We start from the raw sequence: 24,883 nt of genomic DNA on the forward strand, positions 1-24,883 counted from the left end.
TTCGTTTTCTCACTGGGCACCAGGGCCAAGGTGGGCATGGGATTTTCCAACCCTGGTAGGTTAGACCGTCAGAACTCCACACCCTCTGTGCTGACTGCTCGCCACAGGCAGCCGAGGTAGCCTAGGCACAGATGGGAGATGGGTCCCCCTTTACACAGGGGTACTGAGCATAAGTCCATGAGGGGGAGAGGGCAGAAATGGAGGAAGAGTTAGAGGGATCACACAATCTCTGATCTCAGCCCTGGAAGGGGCCATGAGAAGATCATCTGGTCACCCCCTGTCTTCAGGCAAGTAATATTATTATCCCAGTGGAAGACCAGAGAGATTAGGTTCCTTGCCCAAAGTCACACAGCCAGTTCCTGGTGGAGGAGAGACTAGAACTGAGGTTGGCACTAGTTACTGCAATAACTGCTCCTCTGTTTTGGTTTCTTTTTACTTGGGGCTCTCAGGGCTCCTGTTGTCCACATCCCTGCCCACACTGGGCTTGAGGGGGTGCCTCTTCTTGCCTTAGCTTTCTTCTGCCTCATTGTCCCCTGCCCCTGGAGGGTTGTCACAGAGATGCCCCTCCACACAGTACCAACTGCTTCCAGAGGTATCCAGCAGGCCTCTCCAAGCCCTTCTTTGATCATTCCCTATCTTTCCTGAAATTCTAGAATTTTCTTTGGCTGAACTGGTCCCAAGATTGTGACTGACCATTTAAGGAAGCTAAAGATGGGAATCTCTGCCTCTTACTATGTTTCTAATCCCTCCCCACTCTGCCCCCAAATATTTCCTTCTTCCATTCTCAGCCTTGGTGGCCATCAGCTGATATTCTGCTGAGTCAAGTTTGGGTCGGGAGCTTCTTCAGTGAAAAGGATGGCCAATAAAATATAAGCCTTCCATGCTAGAAACCCATAACAGATATCCATGTTGGATGAACTGGACCTCACCCTTGTACATGAGAAAACAGGCCCAGAGAGGAGAGGGAATTGTCCACCATCACCCAGCTGGGTGACGACAGAACCCAGGCCTCCTGATGGACAATGGACTGCTCTTTTCAAATTACAAAACCAAATTACTGCTCTTTTCAAATTACCAAGCTCAGAAGGTGCAAATGCCTGCAGCATGGGATGAACCATGAACCCAGTTGTTGACCCTCGAGGAGCCCCTTGATTCCCTGAGGTGGCCTCTGTCTTGGCCTCCAGGCTGAGTGTCTCAGCAGGAGCCATGCTCTTGCCCTGAGTAGACCCTCTGTTTGGGCTGACCGAGCTGGTGGCGTCTCTTTGGGTAACTCAACAGTGTGTTTATTCCTTCTCTCACTGTCTTCCCCTGCCCTGCCCCATTCACTTCTGTCTAGCCCCCCAGGAGCCTGGAGGGAACACAGAGCAATGGCGACCCAAAGACAAAGCCAGTACAGCCTGTGGAAGACCTCTCTGGACAGCATGTGAGTAGACACTGGGTGGTGTCAACTCCCTCCTCCTCAAGTGCCCCACCCAAACATTCATTCGTCCATCAAGCATTTATTGAGTTCCTACTGAGTACTAGTTGCCAGACCAGCAAGAAGGAAACTCTCGAATAAGCATGGTTCCTTCCCTAAACAGTGCTCAGTACTGTGAGGAAGAGAGAGACCCAAAGATAGAGCAGGGTGATTGGTATTATTAGGGGAGCACAGAAGAAGGGCAGGGAACCTTGCTGACTTTGTAGGGGGTATTCATGGTGGGCTTCCTGGAAGAAGTGATGTCTAGGCTGAGACTTGAAGGATGAGTAAGCATTATCCAGGTGAAGGGGTGGGAAGAAGAACAGTGTTCAGGCTGAGAGAACTGTTTGAGCAAAGGCCCAGAAGTGTCCTGCCTCTTATAAAGACCTGGTGGTGCTCCCTGGGTCCTTGACGAGGAGGCTGAGAGACTCCAGACTTTCCAGATTTGGCTCCTTCACCCTGATAGGGCTCTGCCTGTTGAGATGCCTCTGCTTTTGCTCTCAGCTGGTACCAGGCACAGGGTGGCAGTGCCGTGTGCCCCAGACTACACGCTGCTGGGGAGGGGGGCAAGGCTTCATGTCAGAAGGCCTGTGGGGTGCACTTGGCAGAGGCTCATGTGTTCCAAGGGAGAGTAGACAGAAGAGAGATTAATAGCCTGCCAAGAGGAGAAAGGCTGGAACTGTGTGAAACAAATGGAACATGCAGGTTGGAGAAGGACACACCGAGAGAGGTCTGCATAGCTTGGGCTGGCCCTGGGGAGGAGCCTTTGGGAGGCCCATAGGGAGAGGGGGGCCTGTGGTACTGGCCGCAAGCCTGCCGCGTAGGTGCCCTCTTGAGGACCAGGATGGAGAGTTTTCTCCCCACATGGGGCCTCCTGCTCACAGGCTTCAGGAAAATGGCAGCTCGTGATGTCCTTGAGGAGAATGGTTATGGGCATCGTGGGAGGGGGTGCCTTTTCAGGACAGGCTCAAGGGGTTTACATCGCTGGGGAGGAGGAGTCACAAGAAGGCTTTGGTGAGGGAAGAGAGGTTGGAAGAGGCTCTGGCTGGGAATGCCTGAGAGGTGATGTGATCAGGAAGAACTCTGGTTTGAGGAAAAGCTGAAAAAGAGGATTGTGTGCCAAAAGTGGGACTGGGAATTAAGGTGTTGTCCCCCAGCGGAGCACCTGGCTCTCTCTGCCTGAGACAGTTTACCCAATGTGAGCAGGGGGGTGCAACTTCATTTGGCCAACCTTACACCTTCAAACCCCAACAGGACAGCCTGGTTGGGCAGTGAGGTTCGCAGGCTGAGCGGGCTCTTTCCCCAAAGGCTCCATAGAAGCAGACCTGGAAGCCCCACGATTTGGGGCAGAGGGCAGATCTGTTTTCCTGCTCTGTGCTGTACTGGGGCCATCCCTGCTGCTGGGATGTGTGAAAGGTGAGGAAACCAACAGGCAGGTGCTCTGGAGCTGGATGGGGGCAACTGGGTATCAGTGGGAGAGGCCGTGGCCTCCTGTGACACCCATGCAGGGATATCATGCCATGGTTTTCTTTGGGGCAGTGACCGCTAGCCCACAGAGGATGGCCGGAGGCTCTTCAACACCAAACATTTGGGAAGAACACACCTGCCCATGGCTTAGTGTCTTTCCCACGCATGTATTCAAACCAGTACTTTCTGTCCTTATGGAGACCGAATCCTAACCAGAAGAGTGAAGCGGCATCCTCAGTCATCCCTAACCTCTCCTCCAGCTCTGGGTAGGTTCAGAAGGAGGTGGGGGAAGCATCCTCCACCAATCAGGCACTTACTGAACATGGACCAGGCCAGAAAGCACATTTATCACAAATACACTAATGGGCAACGTCCAATTGTATGCATTCATAGATGGAAAGCATACTTCAGAGAATACAAAATTCATTTTTATTCGGCTTTTTTTATGGCAATGGATTTCTCTTCCTAATCATATTTTTGCATAAACTAATATTAAACTGGATTTGCATTCTCAGAGCACAAGCTTGAGGGGGTTAGGTGGAAGGCATGTTAGTCTGGACTTAAAAAAATTGTCCAGAGGTGGGCACCTGGGTGGCTCAGTCGTTAAGCGTCTGCCTTCGGCTCAGGTCATGATCCCAGGGTCCTGGGATCGAGTCCCACATCGGGCTCCCTGCTCGGCAGGAAGCCTGCTTCTCGCTCTCCCACTCCCCCTGCTTGTGTTCCTGCTCTCGCTATCTCTCTCTCTGTCAAATAAATAAATAAAATCTTAAAAAAAAAAAAATTGTCCAGAGGTAATTGACAAGATGGATAAAACCAGACTGAGCTGGCCACTGTAATTACCAGTAGTCAAGATCATCAGAATCAAACCAGCCTTGAACATGGAAACTTCCCTTGAGGGCTGCTCATATTACAGAGGTCATCCCTTAATAACCTCTTTGTTTTACAGAGCAGTAAATCGAGACGGAGAGCACAAAGGTGTCTTAGATACCGTCTCCAGGGCTAGTGTCTTCATGGCATTTCTTTTAAGAGGTCAGAAGATACTGGTAAACTCCAGGTGGCAATAGGATGGGCGTGGGATGGACGCAGAGACTGCTGAAGAGGGAGGGAAGGGGAGAAGGCCTAGATGGTACAGGTGATATAGTGACCCACTCTAAATAAAGCTCATGGGCCACGGCAGTCGGACGCACAGGCCCGCACAGGCCGTAGCTGAACGGCTGGTGATCAGGGAAGGAAGGCCCTCAGGTGCCAGGAAAACTCTCAAGCCAGAGGAGGGCCTGTGTGGAAAGGCTGTGTTCCTCTCCCTGAGGGCCAGGGGTGGAAGCCTGGGCTTAAGGGGCAAGGAAAATATGTCAAGTTCCCCTCCCCTAACTCGCATCCCTTCCAGGGCTAAGATGCGTCTCAGAGTTCTTTCGCAGCCTCCCGGAGGAAGGGGGAAAACCCTGCGGGAGTCCAGCGAGGTTTTGCGCCCTGACCGGCGGTGAGCCGAGACCCTTCCAGCCTCTTCCCTCCGGGCGGGGGAAGGGAGGCAGGGTGGGGGGGTGTGAGCGGCGCCGAGGGGCGGGGCAGGGGCGGGGCCGCCGGTGGCCCAATCCCCTTCTTTCCCCGCCCCTCCCCCGCCCCCAGGCCCCTTTCCACCAATGGGCGAAGCCTGTCACGGCAGCCGTCCTGGGGGCGATTTCCGCCCCCATTCTTCTTCCCTTTCTTTCTTTTTTTTTTTCCCCTTTCCTTTTTTTGTGAATGAAAAAAGGAGGTCGCGAGCGGTCCCCGGGACTGCAGCGCTAGGCGTCTTCGCGGCCGCGCCTTCGGAGCGGGCCGGGCGCGTAGCGGCGGCGGCCTCGCCCCCCTTCTCCTCAACTGCGCGTCGCCTCCAGCCTCCGCAGCTAGAGGACCCGCGGCGGCGGCGCGGCCCAGCCGCCCGAGGTCGGGGCGGCCGCGCGCAGCCCACTCCAGCGTGCCTCCATGACATCGGGCGCCCGGGGCGCGGGGAGATGCTGATCCGGAAGAGGCAATGGCTGCAGTGCCGCGCGCGCGGCCGCTCCCGGCCCGCCGTCCGGCCTGGGCTGCTCTGTCAGAGTTTCTGATCTAGCGCGACCCGGGCCCGGAGCCTGTAGCAGCGGCGGCGGCGGCGGCGGCGGCGGCAGCGCGGCGGCGCCGGCATCGTCCTAACTTGCACGCGCGGAGTGACCCCAGACATTTCACTAAAATGAGCGTGCTTAGCAGGAAGAGATGTGTTCCTTACACTAGAAATTACCCCGTCACATGTAGTGGTGTAAGTAAATGATTAATTTCTATTATGGCCGGTTTGCAAGCTGCCTGGAAACGCGCCGCTTCGCCCTCCTGTGCCCTCCCCGGCCCTATCTGCGCCCCTTCTGAAGACCGTCCCCCTCCCCCGGCACCCCCTCTCCCCTTGGCTATAGCTTTGGCTGCTGGGGCCTCAGGGGGCGGGGGACTAACCTTTTCCGGGTTTTTCTAGAGAAAGGAAGATGACTTGATTGCCTTGGCGTTGTCGTGGCCTTCCTCTTTCCCCATTTAAAAAAATTTTTTATTTCGTGTGTGTGTGTGCAGAGCAGCGTGGGAGGAATAAAGGTCCAGAGTGGTGGAAATGTTTCTGTTAAAAACCAGTGGAATTTGGATGCTTTGCTCGCCGTTCCGGAGATATTTCTTTCAACCCAACTCCATTGCAGTCTGTGCATCAGAGTTCTGGCAAACTATGGGAGAGATGCTTAGCGTTGTTTGTTGATGTTTGAGAAGGTTTTTTTGAGTGTGTTTAGGTTTGCATTTTTTGTTAATATGATCATTCAAGATCCCTTTGAGCCTTGCTCTACACTGGATCTGCAGGAGGGATTCGTCTCCCCACCTTCCCCAATATTACAGTGTCAGCAACCCTGGTGAAAAGCCACCCTCTCTGTTCTTCTCTTCCCGATTCTCCCTTCCCCTCCATCCTCCTCGATTTTTACCTTCATTTTGAGGATATTCCCCCTTTTTGCATTTTGTAAGATGCAGGATGTGGGATATTGGTTGCTAGGAGACAAACCAGGCTCCCAGGGAGATTCTGTCGTTTCCTTGACAACCAGACTAGGGCAGCCACAGATGAGCAAGCCTCCTATCAGCTGTGGGAGGGAAAGGGGGGCTTTTCTGGGCTCTGCAAAGAGTGTGTAGGGGTGTGGGGGTGGGACTGGGACTCGGTGAGGGTTGGAGCTAATCTGAGCACACCTGGCTTTTTGGCCTGGCTTGAGTACACAGAGCTGGGAGAGCAGTGGGCAGGAGGCTGATTGTGGAGAGGGGGACAGGGATCATGGGACAGGGTAGGGAAGGAGCACCTATGTGACTCTGGGATTACTGAGGGAGAGGAATGAATTGGAGGTTGTGACACCCAGGGCAGGATGGCAAGGAAGCCATAGTCTATGGAGGTTTGTCTAGGGGCTCAGAAGGAATGAGGATGAGGCAATTGTGCGGAAAAGTCTAGAGTCATTGAAGGAGAGAGTGCCAGAAGGGAAGGGGAAGTTGAGAAGCTCATGGAGTGGGTTGTATCATCATACATCAGCAATGAGACAGTAAAGTAGCAATATTCTAAAGCAAAAATTCTATTACTGCTGGCTTTGGCACGCTATCTCCAGTACAGGATCCTCGTTTAAGACAGGCCTGATTCGACTAAAGAGTTTTGCCTGTTGGCTTAATGGGGCCAGTCTGTACCTTAAAGAGAGATAGAATTACATATATAGATATGTAATCTAGCATTATATAATACCAGATTACATAAGACAAATACCTCCTTTCTGCTGGGCTCTCTTGGCACGAATTCACCAAGATTCGGGAAACTTTCTTCCAAAGCCTTCATACCCATTTTCCAGAAGGGCAGACTGATGCCCAGAGAAGGGAAGTGATTTGCCCTCTCCTAGATATGAAGTTTCCTAGATCTGAAGTCAGGCGGTTGGGACAGGGGTGAAGTGGGTGAGAATGATAAAAATAGGGGGGAAGTCAGAGGGCAAGCAGGGGAAGGCTGCGGAGCGCTGGAGAGTGGATGGGAAGGGGCTGCCCAGCCAGAGAAGCACCCAGCAGGTCTGCTGTCTACACTCACGGCAGTGTTTGTTGCCTTCCTACTTGTTGGTTGGCTCTCCCCTACTTAACCACAGAGGTGAATGAGGTGTGCAGGGGTCTTTTAACCATTAACTCTCTGATTTTGAATCAGCATTGCCCTGCCAGTGTTCTGGCCTCTTCCTCATGGTCCAGATTCTCCTGGATTTACGAACTGATGCCCCTCCTCTGTGCCTCCTCAGCCCCCTTCTGCTTCCATACCCACAGGCCATTCGAATCTAAATCTGAGAAAGAAGTTCTACTGGCGAGTGGGTTTATAGTCTTTCTCCTCCAGCTATACATAGTCCTATTGGGGAGTCTGTTTTGTTCTTCAGTGTATAGAACTACAGCCCAGGCGATTCCTTCCCAGTTGCCTGACTTGAGACCAGGACCCATCAAAGTGGGGTTCCTGGTCCTCAGCTCAGGAGAGAGCAGGGAGGAGGCAAGATGGTGGTTAGGACAATGGCTGGCCCACTGGGAAAGGTGAGGAGGGGTGGAGGAGGCAGGAGGAATCCTGCAGACGATTGCGCTGGAGACTGGGGAGGGGCTGTGTGGAGACCCCTTGTTTCGAGTTCAGATCCTGTAAAATTCCAAGAAGGAGGAGGTGCTTGTCTCATTGAAAAGTCCTTGCTGCACTTTTTGCTTAGGTTGCTGAGATGTATCTACTCACGCAAATCCCAGTTGCCATCGTTACTTGGATATTTCAGTTCTGCATTCCTGCGTGCTGGCATCCAGTTACAGCCCAGCACGAATGGAGCTGCTCGGTTGCTGCTGGTGGCCCGGCTCTCTGGCTGGATGGCTCAGCAGTGAGGGCCCCTGGACTGCCTCCAGGACGCTTAGGAGCTCAGCCTTCCTTGGCCTAGGAAGGAGTCCTCAGGCTGCTCCAGCCCCCGGCTGGCTTTGTGCACACAGGGAATGTGAGCAGGGGCAGGCCAGTGACCTCGCTGAAACCAAGTTCCCTAACAACGTCTGCCTTGCACCTACCCCTGCCTCCTCCACTCAACCCTTTCGGGAGAGTAGATGCCACTGGGAGACTGCCACCAAAAGCCCCCTCGCCCTCAAGCTGAGGATCCCTTCCTGGTGACAGCTTTTTAAACACTGACATGACATTTTGACTATAGGAGGGCCTTCTTTTTGTTTATTTGAGCCATCCCCCTCTGTGGGTGGACAAGGCACTCCCTCTCTGCTCAGCACAGAGGGAAACTGAGGCAAGCATTTGCCCAGAAATTCAGGCCCAAGTCTCTGACCCTCTGCTTCCCCCAGCAACCCCATTACCCATGCAGCCAATTGAGCAAGCAGCCTACCAGGAGTGTGCCAGGGGTCTGGGGGCTTCCAGCCTGAGAATCCTCCTCCCTAGGAAAGGAAGGCACAGAAGGGGGCATATCTCACTCTCCCTGAGGCTGCATGCAGGATGCCTGGAGGGCATGCCTGAGTAGGGGCAGGAAGGCCCACTGGCCATGGAGTGAATAGTCACAGGCCCATGTTTATCTCCACTGCCATCTCAAAACTGGGCCTGCCGCTGAGTGAGCCCTACAGGCAACATGTCAGGCTCCGAGGAGGGGAGGGGAGGCCCATGGGCTGCTCAGGTGCCTCCAGAGGGACTGGGAGGAAAAATTCTGGCATCTCCCTGAAGGAGGCTGGGGGTTAGCATTGAAGGGTAGCCATAGGCAAGCCAGGGCTTGAAAATCCACCACCAGGGAGGGAGGGAGGGAGGCAAAGGTGGAGGACAGGAGAGCTGCCACCCAGCTCTGACAAGTCCATTAAATTTTAAAGTGATCCTGCCCTCCGGCATGCTGGAAAGGGGTGGGGACCTGGCCGGGACTCCGCTTCTCTCAGCTGTTTGTTGTTGTGCTGTCCAGAGGAGGAGAGTGTGGGTGATGAGTGAGCTTCCCAGGCGGACTCTCCTCTTCCTGAGGAGCGGGGACAGGCCCCGGGCAGGTTCTGCCGTGGGATCTCTCACAGGCCTCCCCCAGCCAGAAGCCCAGTGGGAGGATGATGGCAACAGGAGGCAGACGAGCGTTTCACGTGGTACCACTGCGCCTCTGAGCCTGAATGGGCCCCCAGCTTCTCAGGCCCCGCAGAACGATCGCCCAGAAAGCTACCCACTCCTTTCACCCCCTCTCCACTCAAATGCTGGCAGAGGGGCCAGCCCCAGCTGAGGAGAGCGGCTGGCCCCGGCCGTCAGGGAGCTGGGGTGCAGAGCCATCTTGACCTCTACACTCCTCTCCCTCAGGTCCCAATTAATGGATTCTGACATGGATTATGAAAGGCCAAACGTAGAGACCATCAAGTGCGTTGTGGTGGGAGACAACGCGGTGGGCAAGACCAGGCTCATCTGTGCCCGGGCCTGCAATGCCACCCTCACCCAGTACCAGCTTCTCGCCACCCATGTGCCCACGGTTTGGGCCATCGACCAGTATCGGGTGTGCCAGGAGGTAAGGCTGCAAGGCCGCTCGGCTGGGGGTCCGCCCCATGTACTTGGGCTTCTTTCCAAGATGTAGCTCAGTGTCTCCAAATGTGGCCCGGCAGCGTGTGCCGAGCTCACGGAGGCCCCCGGGGATGGGGCGGGGGCAGCTGAAGAGGAGGGAGCCTCAGGAGAGAGGGCTGAGGGGAGTCCACCCCAGGGGAGGGAATCCCTAACCATTTGTGTTTTGCATGGCTGAGCTGGTGCCTGAGACCCAAGCTTTGCCTGTGGCACAGCATCTTGTGCAATCAGAGCCCCCAGTCATGGGGAGCACTGCGGGGAAGGGGGGGTGTTGGAAAGATGAGGAAGAAAGAAGCTCTCGGCCAATACCAAAATCAGAGGCTTGTCATGTGCAGGTGAAGCTGGGAACAGGGCAGGCTCCCTGAGATCCCTTGCACCCCAGGACAGTCTGCCCTCTTAGAGGCTCTTCCCTTCCAGCCAGCTTAGAGCCCACTCTTGCCGTTGGCGTCTGCAGAGACGGCGCCCGGAGAAAGTGCTGGGCACAGCACACAAAGGAAGCTGCTGGAACCCCAGCTAGCTCTGTCCCTTCACCCCCATGCTGTCTGGGACCCTCAGAGATGAGCCGGCGCCACCCTGAGCTGACATGCAGAGGCCCCTAGCACTGTTGCCCTTGATTCCCACTCCTCTCCTCCCCACCCCCCACGCCCCACAGGTGCTGGAACGCTCCAGAGATGTGGTAGATGATGTCAGCGTCTCCCTCCGCCTCTGGGACACCTTTGGAGACCACCACAAAGATCGTCGCTTTGCTTATGGGAGGTAGGTAAGGCCTCTGGTTGCCTGCGGGGAGCCAGGTGGGTAGGTTTTCCCTGCTTTCCCAAGGAACAGCAATGCTGTGAAATTTCAGCTGGGAGGAGGGAGCAGAGAAAACAGCATGGCAGACCCTCACAGGGGAGGCAGCCCTGGGCAGTAGAAGGAGCCGGGTTTGGAGTCAGGAGGCCAGGTTGGACTCTTAGCCCTGCTACCTCTCAGCTCTGGGACTATGTGCAATTAAGGGAACTGTTCTGAATTGATTTTCCTCAGCCATGGATTGTGAAATGGTAATTTCTAACCCATAAGATAGCCATGAGGTCAAAATGAGGTTTTTCGGAAGCTCTAAAATGCTAAATTAGAGGTATATAAATTAGAGGTCCTATTATTATACATTCTGTGTAAGGTCACGTGAGCAGATGCCTGTGACAGATGTGGAATGTAGTGTTGTAGGGTGGGGTGGGTATGCGTGTTCTCCCTTGTTCCAGGGGCAGGTAACCTACCACTAGCTTTCCCTGCCCATAACCTCCCTCTCCCACCCCCAGATCCGATGTGGTGGTTCTGTGCTTCTCCATTGCCAACCCTAATTCCCTCCACCACGTCAAGACCATGTGGTACCCAGAAATCAAGCACTTCTGCCCCCGAGCACCTGTCATCTTGGTGGGCTGCCAGCTGGACCTGCGCTATGCTGACCTGGAGGCTGTCAATAGGGCCAGGCGACCCTTGGCTAGGTAGGGGGTGCTGGTGCTAGGGCGGGGGAAGGAGGAAGACAGAGGGAGGGGTTGCATCTCCGTGGCTCCCTGTTCAGCCCTGAGGGAATCCACTGGGCCTCACACCTCACCCTCCATTTGAAGCAAGGCATGTGGAGGGCCAAAGAGAGTGCCCATTCATTCATTCGTTCATTTGTTCATCCATGCATCCATGCATCTCTTATACCCTGTGTGAGCAATCCTGGGCTAAGCACCATGGGAGGGAAGGAGAAAAGGAGGTAGTCTTTGCACAAATGGGGCTTATGATCCCGCTGGGAGATGAACTCCATATATGGCCTTGTTAAAAACCAGCGTGGAACATGGCATGCTGATTGCCAGAGAGGTGGTTAGTGCTGCCACTGCTTTGAGCTGGGAAGGGCGCGGGGCTGGCATAAATACGGAAGGCTTCCTGCAAGAAGAGGGGATTGGGGGGCGCCTGGGTGGCTCAGTCATTAAGCGTCTGCCTTCGGCTCAGGTCATGATCCCAGGGTCCTGGGATCGAGCCCCGCGTTGGGCTCCCTGCTCGGCGGGGAGCCTGCTTCTCCCTCTGCCACTCCCCCTGCTTGTGTTCCCTCTCTCGCTGTGACTCTCTCTGTCAAATAAATAAATAAAATCTTTAAAAAATAAATAAATAAATAAATAAAGAAGAGGGGATTGGAAGTGGGCCTTGAAGGACTGATAAGATTTGACTAGACAGAGGAGAAAGGGCAGGAGTCGGACCGAGACAGACCCTGAGCAGTCCCCTAAAGAACAGGCAGGCTCTGGAGAGCTGCCTCTCCCTGCACCTCCCCTCTCCTCCTCTCCTGCCAACATGTTTGGTTTTCCTTCTTGCCAGGCCCATCAAGCCCAATGAGATCCTTCCCCCAGAGAAGGGCCGGGAGGTGGCCAAGGAGCTGGGCATCCCCTACTACGAGACCAGCGTGGTGGCCCAGTTTGGCATCAAGGACGTCTTTGACAACGCCATCCGCGCAGCGCTCATCTCCCGCCGCCACCTGCAGTTCTGGAAATCCCACCTCCGCAATGTGCAGCGGCCTCTGCTGCAGGCGCCCTTCTTGCCTCCCAAGCCGCCTCCCCCCATCATCGTGGTGCCCGACCCCCCCTCCAGCAGCGAGGAGTGCCCCGCCCACCTCCTGGAGGACCCGCTCTGTGCGGATGTCATTCTGGTGCTGCAGGAGCGGGTGCGCATCTTTGCCCACAAGATCTACCTCTCCACCTCCTCCTCCAAGTTCTACGACCTGTTCCTCATGGACCTGAGTGAGGGGGAGCTGGGGGGCCCCCGCCCAGAGGACCACCGGGGTCACCCTGATCAGCACCACCACCATCACCACCACCACCACCATGGCCGGGACTTCCTGCTGCGGGCGGCCAGTTTTGATGTGTGCGAGAGCGTGGAGGAGGGTGGGGGCTCTGGCCCTGCTGGGCTCCGTGCCTCCACCAGCGACGGGATCTTACGGGGCAATGGAACAGGGTATTTGCCCGGGAGGGGTCGAGTCCTGTCTTCCTGGAGCCGAGCTTTCGTGAGCATTCAGGAAGAAATGGCAGAAGATCCTCTGACGTACAAATCCCGGCTGATGGTGGTGGTAAAAATGGACAACTCCATCCAGCCAGGGCCCTTCCGGGCTGTTCTCAAGTACCTGTACACCGGGGAGCTGGACGAGAACGAGCGCGACCTCATGCACATCGCCCACATTGCCGAGCTGCTTGAAGTCTTTGATCTGCGCATGATGGTGGCCAACATTCTCAACAATGAGGCGTTCATGAACCAAGAGATCACTAAGGCCTTCCATGTCCGCCGGACTAACCGGGTTAAGGAGTGCTTGGCAAAAGGCACCTTCTCAGGTATGGCTTGTGCTTAGGAACTGACTGCCAGAGGGCAGGGGACTTCCCTCCAGTTAGCCTTCTGAAGAGTCTGCGTTGGTCCGGTTAGCATTCTGAGTCATCTCAGCTGCTGATGTCCTGGAGATGGGGTGGCTCTGCTCCTGAAGCCTAGTACCCAAGCCCGAGAGCTTGGTCAGGTAGCACTCTACATGAATGGCTTCAGAAGGAAGTGGGTTGTATGGGCACGGTGTCAATCTTTGGGGTGGGTTCTCCCACATCCTTTCACCATATCCTCACGTGATGCCTCTTCTCCTTCCGGACAGATGTGACCTTCATCCTGGATGATGGCACCATCAGCGCCCATAAGCCCCTGTTGATTTCCAGCTGTGACTGGATGGCCGCCATGTTTGGGGGGCCATTTGTGGAGAGTTCCACCAGGGAGGTAAGACTAGGAGGGGAATAGGTGGGAAGGAGAGAGAGACCCACACCCTTCCCACCTGAGGCATCTGCCATTTACTGCTACTTCCTTCAGTTAGTACTACCTTCAGTTACTGACTGTGCTTGCTCACCCTGAGTGACAGACTCAAGATAAGTTTAAGAGATGGCTCCCATAGCCAAGGATCTTACGAAATTTCAAGACAGGGGATTATGGTGACATCTTCACTTTATGGTATAGAAAGCACTTTTGATCATTATCTCGTGTCTCACCTCACACACAACTCCTACACGTGGCGTCGTGTTCTCACTTTACAAGGAAAGTGAGTCCCCAGGAAGTTAAGTGCCTGGTACAAAGTTATATAAGTAGAAAGGAGAGGTTTGGACTTGAACTCAAGGCTCCCGATTCCTTGGCTCTATACGTTGTACCTTGCTTTCTCCCTAACACATGTGAGCCAAGGGGAAAAAATTCAGTGTGCCAACGTGACTCTATCACTGTTTTAAATGTAAGTCTTACTATCACTTAGGTACAGTGAAGCCCACAGTCAGAAAATTGCCATTGGACGGGGAGATTTTTATACTCCCAGTTGTCACTAGGCGGGGGCATGCACGGTATGGGGGACCACACAGGGAAGCACCAGGGTCAGTCTGGAGGCAAAGGGAGTGAAGGGGATACGAACAAGAGCCTTCACTGTAGTTTCTATGGGAAGGAACGGGTGAGGCAGGGGGAGCAGGCTTAGGATTGGCTAGTCTGAATAATTTCAGCAGGCTTTTGGGGCTGTCCCAAGTCATCTGGTACCTGGCCTTGGGGTGACTAGGGCAGGGGATAGTGGTTGAGGGAATGAGCCTGATAAAGGAGGTGGCTGGGGTGTGGACACAGGATTGGTTGGTTTGCATGTGAAAAGCATGCTGAGCGTGTCCTTTACTCCGGCTAGCATTGGCTAGCCCTGGGAGGGGCAGCCCCGCTGGGTCAGCAAGGCCCCGGATGTCAAAGCAGCAGAACTCAGACCATAAAGAGAAATGCTTCAGACAGTCACCTTTCCCTTTAATCAGCACTGCTCCAACTCGGCTCTTCCGTCACCGTTATGGCCACTTTCTCAGGCACTGAGACTGGAAACACCGAGTTGGACGGGGCCTATCAGTGCATCCTTAGAAATAGTCTCTTCAGTCTGTTCTCTCCTTTCCCTTCGCGCAGCCGAGCAGAGTAGCTCAGGCCGGGGCCCTCGGTGTTCTCTCTTTTCTGTGAACTCCTGTACCGTTAGTTGGCCACAGTCAGCCTCGCAGTTAACAAGGTACAACTTTATGCAACTGCTTGAGGTTCTGGGGGTCCACACACCATTTTCTTGCCTGGTCTGGGATTTCTTCCCTTCCCGCTCTCTCCAGCCCCACTCTGCACGTCCCTTAGTAAGAGCTCACCCGACACTTGAGGGAAAGATGGGGCTGCGAACAACACAGGATAGCATCCTGTGACGTAGAATGACAGTTTCTTAAGATTTCCGGGAAGGGAGTGCGTCCGGAAGGCTAAGTGGAGGGCTTGAGCTGTGAGCTGGTCTGATCCTTGAAGCATGAGTGGGTTTGGCTTCTGTGAGTGGAGCCCCAGGGGCTGGCCCGCCCCAGGCGCTTCTTGGTGCCACAGAAGCCGGGTTAGAGCTCCAGATGACTCCCATGCAGCCCGGAGAGACTCGTGTCTGATGAGAAAGCAGGTTTTATTGCAGCGCTGCTCGGAAGAGATCCCAGGGGCCCAAAGCAGCAGCTTCAGGCAGCCAGCAAGAAGCCAGCTGGTGTTGGCTTGGCTCATTCGTACCCCACTTGCACTGCCCTCTGTAAGGCCAGGAAGGGCCAGGGTGTGTGGGTTCAGGCGGCAGGAAGGACTCCTCCAAACATCTTCCAAGCCAGCACAGCTTTGGAAGCGTGCCAGTGAGAATCCAGGTCCTTTTCTTTCTTTCTTAATTAAATATTTATTTATTTATTTGAGAGAGAGAGAGGGAGTGCACATTCGTGAACGTGGGGAGGAGCAGAGGCGGGGAGAGAGAGAGTCTCCGGCAGACTCCCCACTGAGCAAGTGTGGGGCTCCATCTCACGACCCTGAGATCATGACCTCAGCCAAACTCGAGAGTCTGAGGCTCAACCGACTGAGCCACCCAGGCGCCCTGAACCCAGGTCCTTTTAAAATGTCAGAGCGCTGCTCACTGGTGTGGTCAGCGTGCGGGCTCAGTGCAGGTTTTTGCTGTGGGAGACAGGCCTTGGGGGGCCTTCAGAGCTGGTACAGGGGCAGCTCAGGGATGGCTGCCCATCTGGTGGAGCCAGCAAGAGGGCCAGGGCCTTTTGAGTTTCCCCGGCCTGAGCTCCTCCTTCCGTAAGGCTGGGCCTCCCTGAGGCCTTCTGTCTCCCTCCCCCCGCAGGTGGTGTTCCCCTGCACTAGCAAGAGCTGCATGAGGGCGGTGCTGGAATACCTCTACACGGGCATGTTCACCTCCAGTCCCGACCTGGACGACATGAAGCTCATCATCCTGGCCAACCGCCTCTGCCTGCCGCACTTGGTTGCCCTCACAGGTACACGGGGACCCCTCTGGGGGAGAAGCCAGGGAAACCACCCCCCCCAGGTCCTGATTTCTCCTCTCACCTGCCTCCCCCCAGGGGACAGGCTGCGAGCACCAAGGGAATGTGTTGACATAAAGTGAAATATGTCGATGCGCATTGGGGTTTGGGTGAGGACATAGATGTAAAGAAGCACGTGTGAGAGACAGGATGGTGTCACATGATAGGCTCTCCGCAAAGGGTTATGGGCCCCACCAAGCGTTCTCCAGTAGATGACAGCGCTGGTGTTCCATCAGCTTCGCTTCAGCGGGGCAAGCTTAAGTCAAGAGGAATAGAACACCATTCCTCATTGCTCCCCTTTGGTTCTTCACCTCCTCCTCTGCCTTTTTTCTTCCTTCTCATCCTTCTTCTCTTCCTCCTCCTCCTCTTCCATCTTCACTTTCTCTCTCTTCCAGAAGCAGACAATAAACATTGACCTCCCATCCCTAGTTCCTTGAAAAGACCATGAGAGCTGGAGCTCAGCTTTTAGAATGGGCCCACTTCGGAGGCCCTGGGCTGGAGCAGGGCCTGAGGCCACGGGGAAACTGCGCAGCAGGCAGTGGGGGGTGGTGGAGGGGGCCGAGGGGCTGGAGAAGAGGAATGGCACTATCCAGATGAAGGGAGTGCTGTCAAACGTTGGAACTGGTATCTGCACTGTGTTGGTGTTGATGTTGATGTCAGGGTTCGTGTTCTTGGGCAGGTCAGGGGCCAGAGGGCAGAGCCTTAGATACTGAGCTGAGATCCAGGGGAGGATCTAGCATCAGAGCTGCTGGGGCACTGGACCAATGATCAAGACTGGGACTCACATAGGAGGAAAACAGCAATACCATGATGAGAAATTAGTTATAACATGGGGCTTGGTCATAGGAAGAAGGAAGAAAGCATTGATCAGAATTTGACTGTTAAGAGCTGAGCCTACCGAGAGAGTCCTAGTTGGAGACACAAAGGGCTTTAGGGTGGGGAGCAAGAGCGGCTTCTACAGATCACAGCTGAAACGTACATCCACCGTAGCTGCCCGTGGAAAGTGGTGTGGTCTTCACAGAGCACAGCCAACTTCCAAACTCTTGGACCTAGTAATTCACCTTTTGAAAGACTATTTCCAAAGACATGACCCAAAGGCAAAATATGTATAAAGATGTTCCTGTAAGTTTGCTTCATCATGGTGGGCGATCAGAAACAAGTCAGCTGTTCCAAATGTTACACTGCGCCACTGTGTGGAGAGGCTTATAGAAAATACCCATTGAATGACTTTTCTGGGAGACGGTCCATACGAATGACAAAGTATACAGATGTGTGTCATGCACATGCCTTGTCAAGGAGCAGCGGGAAATGCTGAGCATGGTATATTTGGTGATGCTCTAGGTTTTGGGAGATATGCTATGAAGTTATTAATTCAAGCTTAAAACTTTTTCATTATTCAATAGAGCACAAATGCATGAAACACGTTCGGCTTCATGAATTATTATAGAGTCAGAGGACCCATATCAGGAGCTAGCTCCTTGCCAGCCATAGCAGAAGCCCTCTGCCTGTCCCCGCCAGTCACAAGTCCATCCCTGTCCTCAGGAGTAACGCTTTGCCTATTACTCCTCTGTAGGGTATTTTTTATTGGCCTCACTTCTTACTCTTCATAGTTTTATCTTCCATGTGTGCATCCTTAAACACCAAAGCATGGTCTTATTTTTTTTTAATTTTTTTATTGTTATGTTAATCCCCATACATTACATCATTAGTTTTAGATGTAGTGTTCCATGAATTCATTGTTTGTGCATAACACCCAGTGCTCCATGCAAAACGTGCCCTCCTCGATACCCATCACCAGGCTAACCCAACCTCCCACCCCCCTCCCCTCTAGAACCCTCAGTTTGTTTTTCAGAGTCCATCGTCTCTCATGGTTCTTCTACCCCTCCGATTTCCCCCCCTTCATTCTTCCCCTCCTGCTTTAAGAGCATGGTCTTATTTTTTAAATGCCTTTTAAATTTCTCCTAATCTAAAGGTTCCTTGTCCATTAAAATTTTTTTTCCCTTGCAGTTTATTGGAAGAAACCCACTGATGTTCCAGAAAATCTAGATTTTTCACTGATTGGCCATTGGGTCTAGGGGATAGATCAGATTCATATTCAATTTTCTTTTGCTAAAACTATTTTATAGGTTATTCCTGTTTTGTTTTGTTTTAAGATCTTATTTTTAAGTAATCTCTACACCCAGTGTGGGGCTTGAACTCACAACCCCGAGATCAAGGGTCACATGCTCCACCCACTGAGCCAGCCAGGTGCCCCATTTCTGTTTTTCATCAAGAAGTTTTGTCTCTTTTTGTGATCTTTTTGTGATGTTAGCAGCCACTGAGTATCATGGCCTGCATCTACTGATTTATGAGACGGTGTGAAATGATAATATACCAATTCAATCATTCCTTCTTTGTCTGTTGGAATACTTTGAAAAAGAGAGCAGCTTCCCCTCACCTACTCTTTGCTTACCCAGTGGTGTGGTTCATATAGGAAGGGCAGATGAATGCTTGATTGTATCCTTTTATTTACCGGTCTTCGAGATAAATTTGTTTCCCATCACCCTTTGCGGGTGTCCAATCAGTTTTTATTTTTAAGTGTTATTACACACATACTCGATTGGTTTCAAATAATTACAGTTATCTTTATTGAAGCTGAAATACCACACTGCACCTTTTGCCAGCAGGAGTCTTTTCAGGTTGGCACCAGAATGAGCTTTCTGGTTGTGTGGAATGACAAGATGTTGCAGGCTCATTCTGTACATCTCCTGCCGCAGACCTGGAATCAGCCAGTTCTCTGAGAATCTGTTTCTTATAGTTGGACATGGTGTTTCAAGACTATAATCTGAGCATTAGGGATGCACCTTACTACTGCATTCTTGTCTCTTGTTTCTAGGTCTTTTCTTAGATCTGGGAAATAGATTTGAAAGTTTGTTTATTTGAGAGGGAGAGAGAGAGAGAGAGCATGAACAGGGGTAGGGGAGGAGCAGAGGGAGAGAGAATCTTAAGCAGGCTCCATGCCCAGTGTGGAGCCTGACAGGGAGCTTGATCTCACAACCCTGAGATCATGACCTGAGCCAAAATCACGAGTCGGGTGCTTAACCAACTGAGTCAGCTGGGCACCCCCATGAAGATAAGATACCTCATGAGTTTATACTGATACAGTTAAACTTCAGGATTAAGAATGCTTACTTCTTTAATATAAATGTTTTAACATAAAATATAAGGTTTGTTCACAATTTGTTACAAAACTTCAGTGAACACAAACAACTAGATTCAATCCATAGTTGTAATTTGTAGTTCTAAGCACAGCTGGGAGTTACCACCCGCTCTCATCAGTGTCAACGGCTGGTTCTGCTGGGGGCTTTCACCCTACATAAACCAGACCACTGGGGGCAACAAATGTAGTTGGAACAGTTCTCCTACTTGATTCTAACTAATATCCACCTTTACTTCCCCAACCCCGCTCCACTGGGAAAGTCTTGCTGTAATCCCAATTTCCTCACTGGTGGAGCAGACTTCAATCACCTGTGGTCTTCCCTGGCCTGCTGGGACTTGCCGGTAGGCCCTCGTGTCTCTCTGCCCTGCAGTGGGTCCCTGCTGGGGGTAAAAGGGAGCGCGTGTCCATTCACGTGGCTCTTCAGCTGATTCCCGACTGTGTATATCACAGAGCGGTACACGGTGAGCGGGCTGATGGAAGCGACTCAGATGATGGTGGACATTGATGGGGACGTCCTCGTGTTCCTAGAACTGGCTCAGGTATGCTGGCAGGGGAAGGACTCTCCGACGTTCTTGACTCTGGGTTCTGTCTGCCCGTTGGCAGGGACTGAAGAAGGCTGGCAGGCGGTGGGTAGGAAGGGAGCCCGCTGTTGGACTTGGGTCCCGGATTGGGCAGGGCCTGCCTCATCCTCCGTGCCAGAGGATTCACTCTGACATGCCGAGAGGAAAGGGACTGGCGGGAAGGGACTGAGGCTTCGGACCGCCGTAGGGCAGGGGACAGAAGCCCAGTCTCGTACATTCACATGGTTGCAGCGTGCCTGAGGTCACTGAGGACTCTTCATCCAAAGTGAGCTGCCCACCTCCTTATTCCCGAGCAAACAAGCAAAGTCTCACGCACGCCCTCCGAGCGCATCGGTTCTGGCACTAGAAGCCAGCTCGTGAAGCGGACGTTGCAGCTTTGAGGCGCGCGGACACAGTGGGCGGAGTCGGCTCTCGGAGCCTGGCCGTCTACCCCTCCGTGCAGGCTGCCCTGGCCCCCGGTGGGCGGCGGAGGACATCTCCGGGGAGGGATCTAAGGAGCACGGCACCACACGCATCTATGGATTCTGTGGGTGCTGAGGGCGGGGCAGAGGTGACCTGATGTGACGGCGGCGGTGGTGACGCCAAGGAGCAAATTAAGTGTTTTCTCACACTTCCGTGTGGGTTTGCCTCTCAAGACGGGCTCGTTACAACTGTGGGGCTTTGCCCATCTGCACCAAAGCTTGGGCTCTGAGGACAACTATGGGTGTCTATGTGGACCCTTCCCGGGCTCCAGCGTAGGTGCTCCTCTTTGTCCCCAGTTCCACTGTGCGTACCAGTTGGCCGACTGGTGTCTTCACCACATCTGCACCAACTACAACAACGTGTGCCGCAAGTTCCCCCGAGACATGAAGGCCATGTCCCCAGGTGAGCGTCTCCTGCAGGACCTGTGCATGCTCCTTCCGCATGCCAAAGGGGCCAGATCTCTGACTCGACCCCAGGGCGTCCAGAAGCTGCCAGAGACCCTTGGGTTGGACTTGAGCTGGTGGGGGAGCCCAGGAAAAGATCAGGGCAGCTGGGGACCTCAGGCAATTCACTTTACCTCTCTGGGCTCCTATTTTTTACAAGTACAAGGAAGGTGTTGGACTTTTGGTATTTTTCAGACCTGGTATTTTTTGGGGGGGAGGTGTATTTTGGTATTTCAGACTTGGTATTTTTTTTTTTCGGAGTTGGTATTTTTGAGAGAGGGCTCCACAATAAGAAATATATTTTGTTGTGAGCCAGTACACATATAGAAAACTACATGAATTATTTTTAATGTGGCTTATGACCCACCACATTGATTTCACAACCTAGAAATAGGCACAGCTTGGACCGCCCAGGTCCAGATATCCTCTGAGGTCCCTGCAGTTCCACCTCTGCTTAATTAATGTCCCCAGTCCTGGGGCCCAACAGGAAGTGCATGGGCTCCGGGAGAGGTGTCGTGGCCCCCCGAGTTCCTGCCACTGTGCATTCTTCAGGTCTTCACTGGGCACCCCGCGCTCTCCCTGCTGCCAGGTCCTCCCACACCGACCCCGTCCCCACTCTCTCCTTTACACCCTGTGGGCATCTTCTTCCGCAAGCACAGCTCCAACCACATCACCGCCCTGGTCCAAACCTTCCATGCCTTCCACGCCTTCCAGAATCAGTCTGAACCCCTCAGCCTAGGCTTCCCTCCAGGCTGACCCTCTTTGTCCTCTTGCAGCCCTCCCTCCGCTGCCCTCAGAAGCCAGCTCTGCCAGCCGCCTGTGCTGCCACCCCAGCTGGGCCCAGCACCTCTCTGCCCTTCTCCCTCCTCCCGCTCCGTCCCAGCCTAGTTCATTCCCAGCGCACGGGAAGCCCATCTAGGTTGTCCCTCTGTCCCGGAGCCCAGCAGAGCGGAAGTGCCTTTCCCCAGGAGGAAGCTCTGCAGCTACATGGAGCGCTCCAAAGGCAGGGCTGATACTCTGGCCCCTGGGACTGGGCGTGCGTTGGATGGTCCCCAGGGCAGAAGTGTCGGGGGGTAAGCGGGTGGCCCTGGACACCCCCCACATCCCGGTGCTCCTCTTGCCCCCTTCTCCTGCCGGCCTTCTAACCAAGCCCTACTGCGTTGTGCTCCAGAAAACCAGGAGTATTTCGAGAAGCACCGGTGGCCGCCCGTCTGGTACCTGAAGGAAGAAGATCACTACCAGCGGGCACGGAAGGAGCGCGAGAAGGAGGACTATCTCCACCTGAAACGGCAGCCCAAGCGGCGGTGGCTGTTCTGGAACAGTCCCTCCTCACCGTCCTCTTCTGCGGCCTCCTCGTCATCCCCATCTTCCTCCTCGGCTGTGGTCTGAGATGCTGCCACCCTCTTCCGACCCTGCTGCTGTTCCCCCCACTCGCCTTTGCCCCTCTGCTCTTCTGCATTGCCCCCTCCACCTTCCAGGGACAAGGGGACCCACGTAACCAGGACCCTAAGGGCAGAGCTGTTCTCACCAGCTGACGTAGCTCAGCAAGAGAGGAGGGGGGCCTTGTGGATCAGTACGGGGACCCCCTGCAGGGGACCCCAGTTCCAGAGCAGGGCAGGGAGGCAGACGGCTGCTGGGAGGTGGGGAGAGGGAAGGCACTGAGAGCTTTGGCATCTGACTCTGGGTTGGAGAACGCTGGCGTCCATGGGAGACTCTCCCAGCCTTGAGGCTCTGTGGCTCGGTCTGTGGAGGCAGCCCCCTCCCAGGGAGTGGCTGTGCTCAGGGAGGGTCCTGTCTCTCTTGACCACGTTTTTCCATCCATGGACCTGCGGGTGGCAGATGTTTTGTGGGCAATTTCCACACAGCGCCTACTCAGCTCCTCACCGGAGAAGTCAGGGTAGCAATGAAGCCTTCAGACCCAACTCGATGCTTCCACATCCTGGGGTGCAGCTGCCGAGGCCATGGGTGGGAAGGCTTGCACTCTGGCGAGCATCCCTCCCTCCCAGGGCGGTAGGTGTCCAGGCCTGATCAAGGATAGCAGAGCCTGGTCAGAGCTTTAGGCCTAGGAGCAGTGCCTCATGGTGCCGTGAGAAACTTCTCCCTCCCTGTGCTTTACCACTCAGATCCAGAGATGGGAACCAAAGGAAACAGGTGGAACAGGGGAGAGGAGAAAGTGGGGGGTGGGGGGATCTGGGTGCAGCAGCCCCATGCTCTCTGGGCTCCTTGCCCTGCCTCTGGTTAGCACGGCCTCTTAGCACGGTGGGGCAAAATTAGCAAAAAAAACAAAACAAAACAAAACAAAAAAACCCCCAAACAACAGCAAAATCACCACCAACAAAAACATGTTGGCCTCAAGCCCCTCAAAGAAAAGAAACAAGAACAGAAAAAGCCCCTCTGTAGCTTACAAAGCGGGGCCTCTGTGTTGACGAGACAAGAGTGTAGGCCGTGGAAGTCATTCCAGTGCCTCTGGGGAAAGGACTTGTCACCCATTGCGGCTGGGGATGCCCACACCCTGCTGGCCGGCTCTGGGGACAGCGCGAGTTCTGAGTTAGCATGCTGGGATGGAGGCTTCGGGGGCAGGGGCAGGGGGGTCTCAGGGCTTGAACATGGTATTGGACCCCTGCTTGGCCCATCATGAGAATCTGTTCCTCCTCCTCCCAGGATGTGAATGTGTGTGTGTATGGGGGGGGGGGTCAAAAGTCAGGGGAAAGGGCACCGACTTGGAGAATAGGAGTCCGGGTAATGCCGAGGCCAGAGGATCATAGGACATGACCTTAGTGCTGGTTGGGGGGGGGGGGGGGGGGGGGGGGGGGGGGGGAGGGGGGGGGGGGGGGGAAGGGAAGGAGGAAAAGGGGAAACGTGAGCAGGGGCAAAGCAAAGTCAGTCCCAGGAAGAGGGGGACCAGACTGGAGGATTGTGGGAGGTAAGACAGCAGCTTGTAACCCCTTGGGGAAAAGTTGGGCCACATTTTACTTCTCCCGGTTTTGTGATCCTGACCCATATTTCAGCCCCCACACTGTATGTCGTCTTAAAAGCCAGAGTCCCACTGATGACGAGTGGAAGCCTGGGGTGGGCTCCACCAGCAAGACCCTGGCTTCAGGTCTGGGGTCAAGCAAACCCAGAAACAGGAAAAGTCTGGAACAATTCTGTGGTACTGAGACCTAGAGATCTGATGGTAAGTCCTTGTCAAGAGAAGGAGTGGGAGGTGGCAGGCCAGGCACGTCTAGGGCGGCACCCCCTGTTGTCTGAGCCGCCTCCCCTTCTCTAGGGTGGCTGGCTGGCTGGCAGGCCAGACGTGTGCTCCTGCCAGCTGAGTTCTCATCCTTGGCTTCAGGGCGAGGCTGAGGAGCCAGGGGGCAGGGCAGGAGGCGGCTCGCAAGGAGGGTGCAGTTCTGCACCCAGCACCCTTCTCTGGGGAAGGGAACCAGAGGTGTGGCCATGGGGTCTCCCGGGAACTCCTGGTGAGAGGGAAAGCAGAAACCTAAAATCCGGGGGGAGGGGGAACGGGGGGCTGAGCAGTATGGCCTGCCGATGAGGATGCAAAAAGGCCAAGCGGGGAGAGAGAGTGTCAGGGAGGCCCAGGGGGTGCAGCGAGCCCATGAGAGAGGAGCCACAGGACCATCCCGGCAACCAGGGTGGGCTCACCCCTCAGGGACCCACTGCCCCTTCCTAGCCACACCCTGGGGGCCCAGCAGGCCCAGGTGCAAACCAGAGACACCACCTGGGGAGACTGCGGGGGAGCCAGGCCAGGGCAGGTGACCTCCCAGGAGAGAAGGAGGGAGGAGGGGCAGAATTCCAGTCCCCCAAGAACCTGGCATTTGGAAATGCAGGGAGACAGGAAGGACAAGTCACACAAACACACTGTTCTCGTGTCGCTCAAAGCTGCTTCAGAGGAGAGTGGGAGGGTGGGGGAGAAAACACACACACACCTCTTTTTGTATAAGGTTTCATATTTAATTTGGTCATGAATTCATAAATACATGAGTATTTTGTACCTAATCGCCTTCCTTGTGTTGTTTGATATGTCCAACCACCTCTCCAGAGGAGGCACCTTCCACTGGGGAGAAGCATGAAAGGACACCAATCGCCCATGAAACACCAAGTGCCTGTTGAGGGCCAAGTGCCATTTGGACTGGGTCCTCTCTGTGCTCTGATGCAGCTTCCCTTAAATGAGTAAGCATGACCAACTCTGATAAGGCACTCAAGTCCTCTGAGAAAGGGACAGCAGGTGCGTTGAAGGCTGACCAGCAAAAATCGTGGCTCCTTCTAAAGATACAAGCACCCTGCATGGAACCCCGAGTCTTCCAGGAAAGGGAAGGGGCGGCGGGGGGAACCTCTGGAAGGAAGTGGGAGAGGGAGGTAAACAGCA

The 24,883-nt window shown here is 54.3% G+C and overlaps 1 protein-coding gene across 1 annotated transcript; it reads left to right on the plus strand.

Moving 5' to 3' along the window:
- The first annotated feature begins 4,622 nt into the window (after positions 1 to 4,622).
- On the plus strand, positions 4,623 to 22,797 carry RHOBTB2 (Rho related BTB domain containing 2). The gene is made up of 10 exons (XM_035022556.1): positions 4,623 to 5,192; positions 9,231 to 9,432; positions 10,135 to 10,238; positions 10,775 to 10,960; positions 11,814 to 12,817; positions 13,120 to 13,238; positions 15,634 to 15,784; positions 19,479 to 19,567; positions 20,368 to 20,473; positions 21,686 to 22,797. Exons 2-10 carry the CDS (start codon positions 9,241 to 9,243, stop codon positions 21,901 to 21,903), a joined length of 2,169 nt encoding a protein of 722 aa, XP_034878447.1. The 5' UTR covers positions 4,623 to 5,192; positions 9,231 to 9,240; the 3' UTR covers positions 21,904 to 22,797.
- The last annotated feature ends 2,086 nt before the right edge of the window (positions 22,798 to 24,883 follow it).

Source organism: Mirounga leonina, unplaced genomic scaffold (genome assembly GCF_011800145.1).
Source record: "Mirounga leonina isolate KUSES-001 unplaced genomic scaffold, KU_Mleo_1.0 Mir_176, whole genome shotgun sequence".
Taxonomy (NCBI): domain Eukaryota; kingdom Metazoa; phylum Chordata; class Mammalia; order Carnivora; family Phocidae; genus Mirounga; species Mirounga leonina.

What these genes read in the sequence shown, in the direction of transcription:
- RHOBTB2 (XM_035022556.1), top strand. Translation starts at nt 9,241, where the DNA reads ATGGATTCTGACATGGATTATGAAAGGCCAAACGTAGAGACCATCAAG. An exon ending in TGGAGAGTTCCACCAGGGAG is followed by an intron (nt 13,239 to 15,633) that starts GTAAGACTAGGA and finishes CTCCCCCCGCAG; the next exon opens with GTGGTGTTCCCCTGCACTAG. An exon ending in CATGAAGGCCATGTCCCCAG is followed by an intron (nt 20,474 to 21,685) that starts GTGAGCGTCTCC and finishes GTTGTGCTCCAG; the next exon opens with AAAACCAGGAGTATTTCGAG.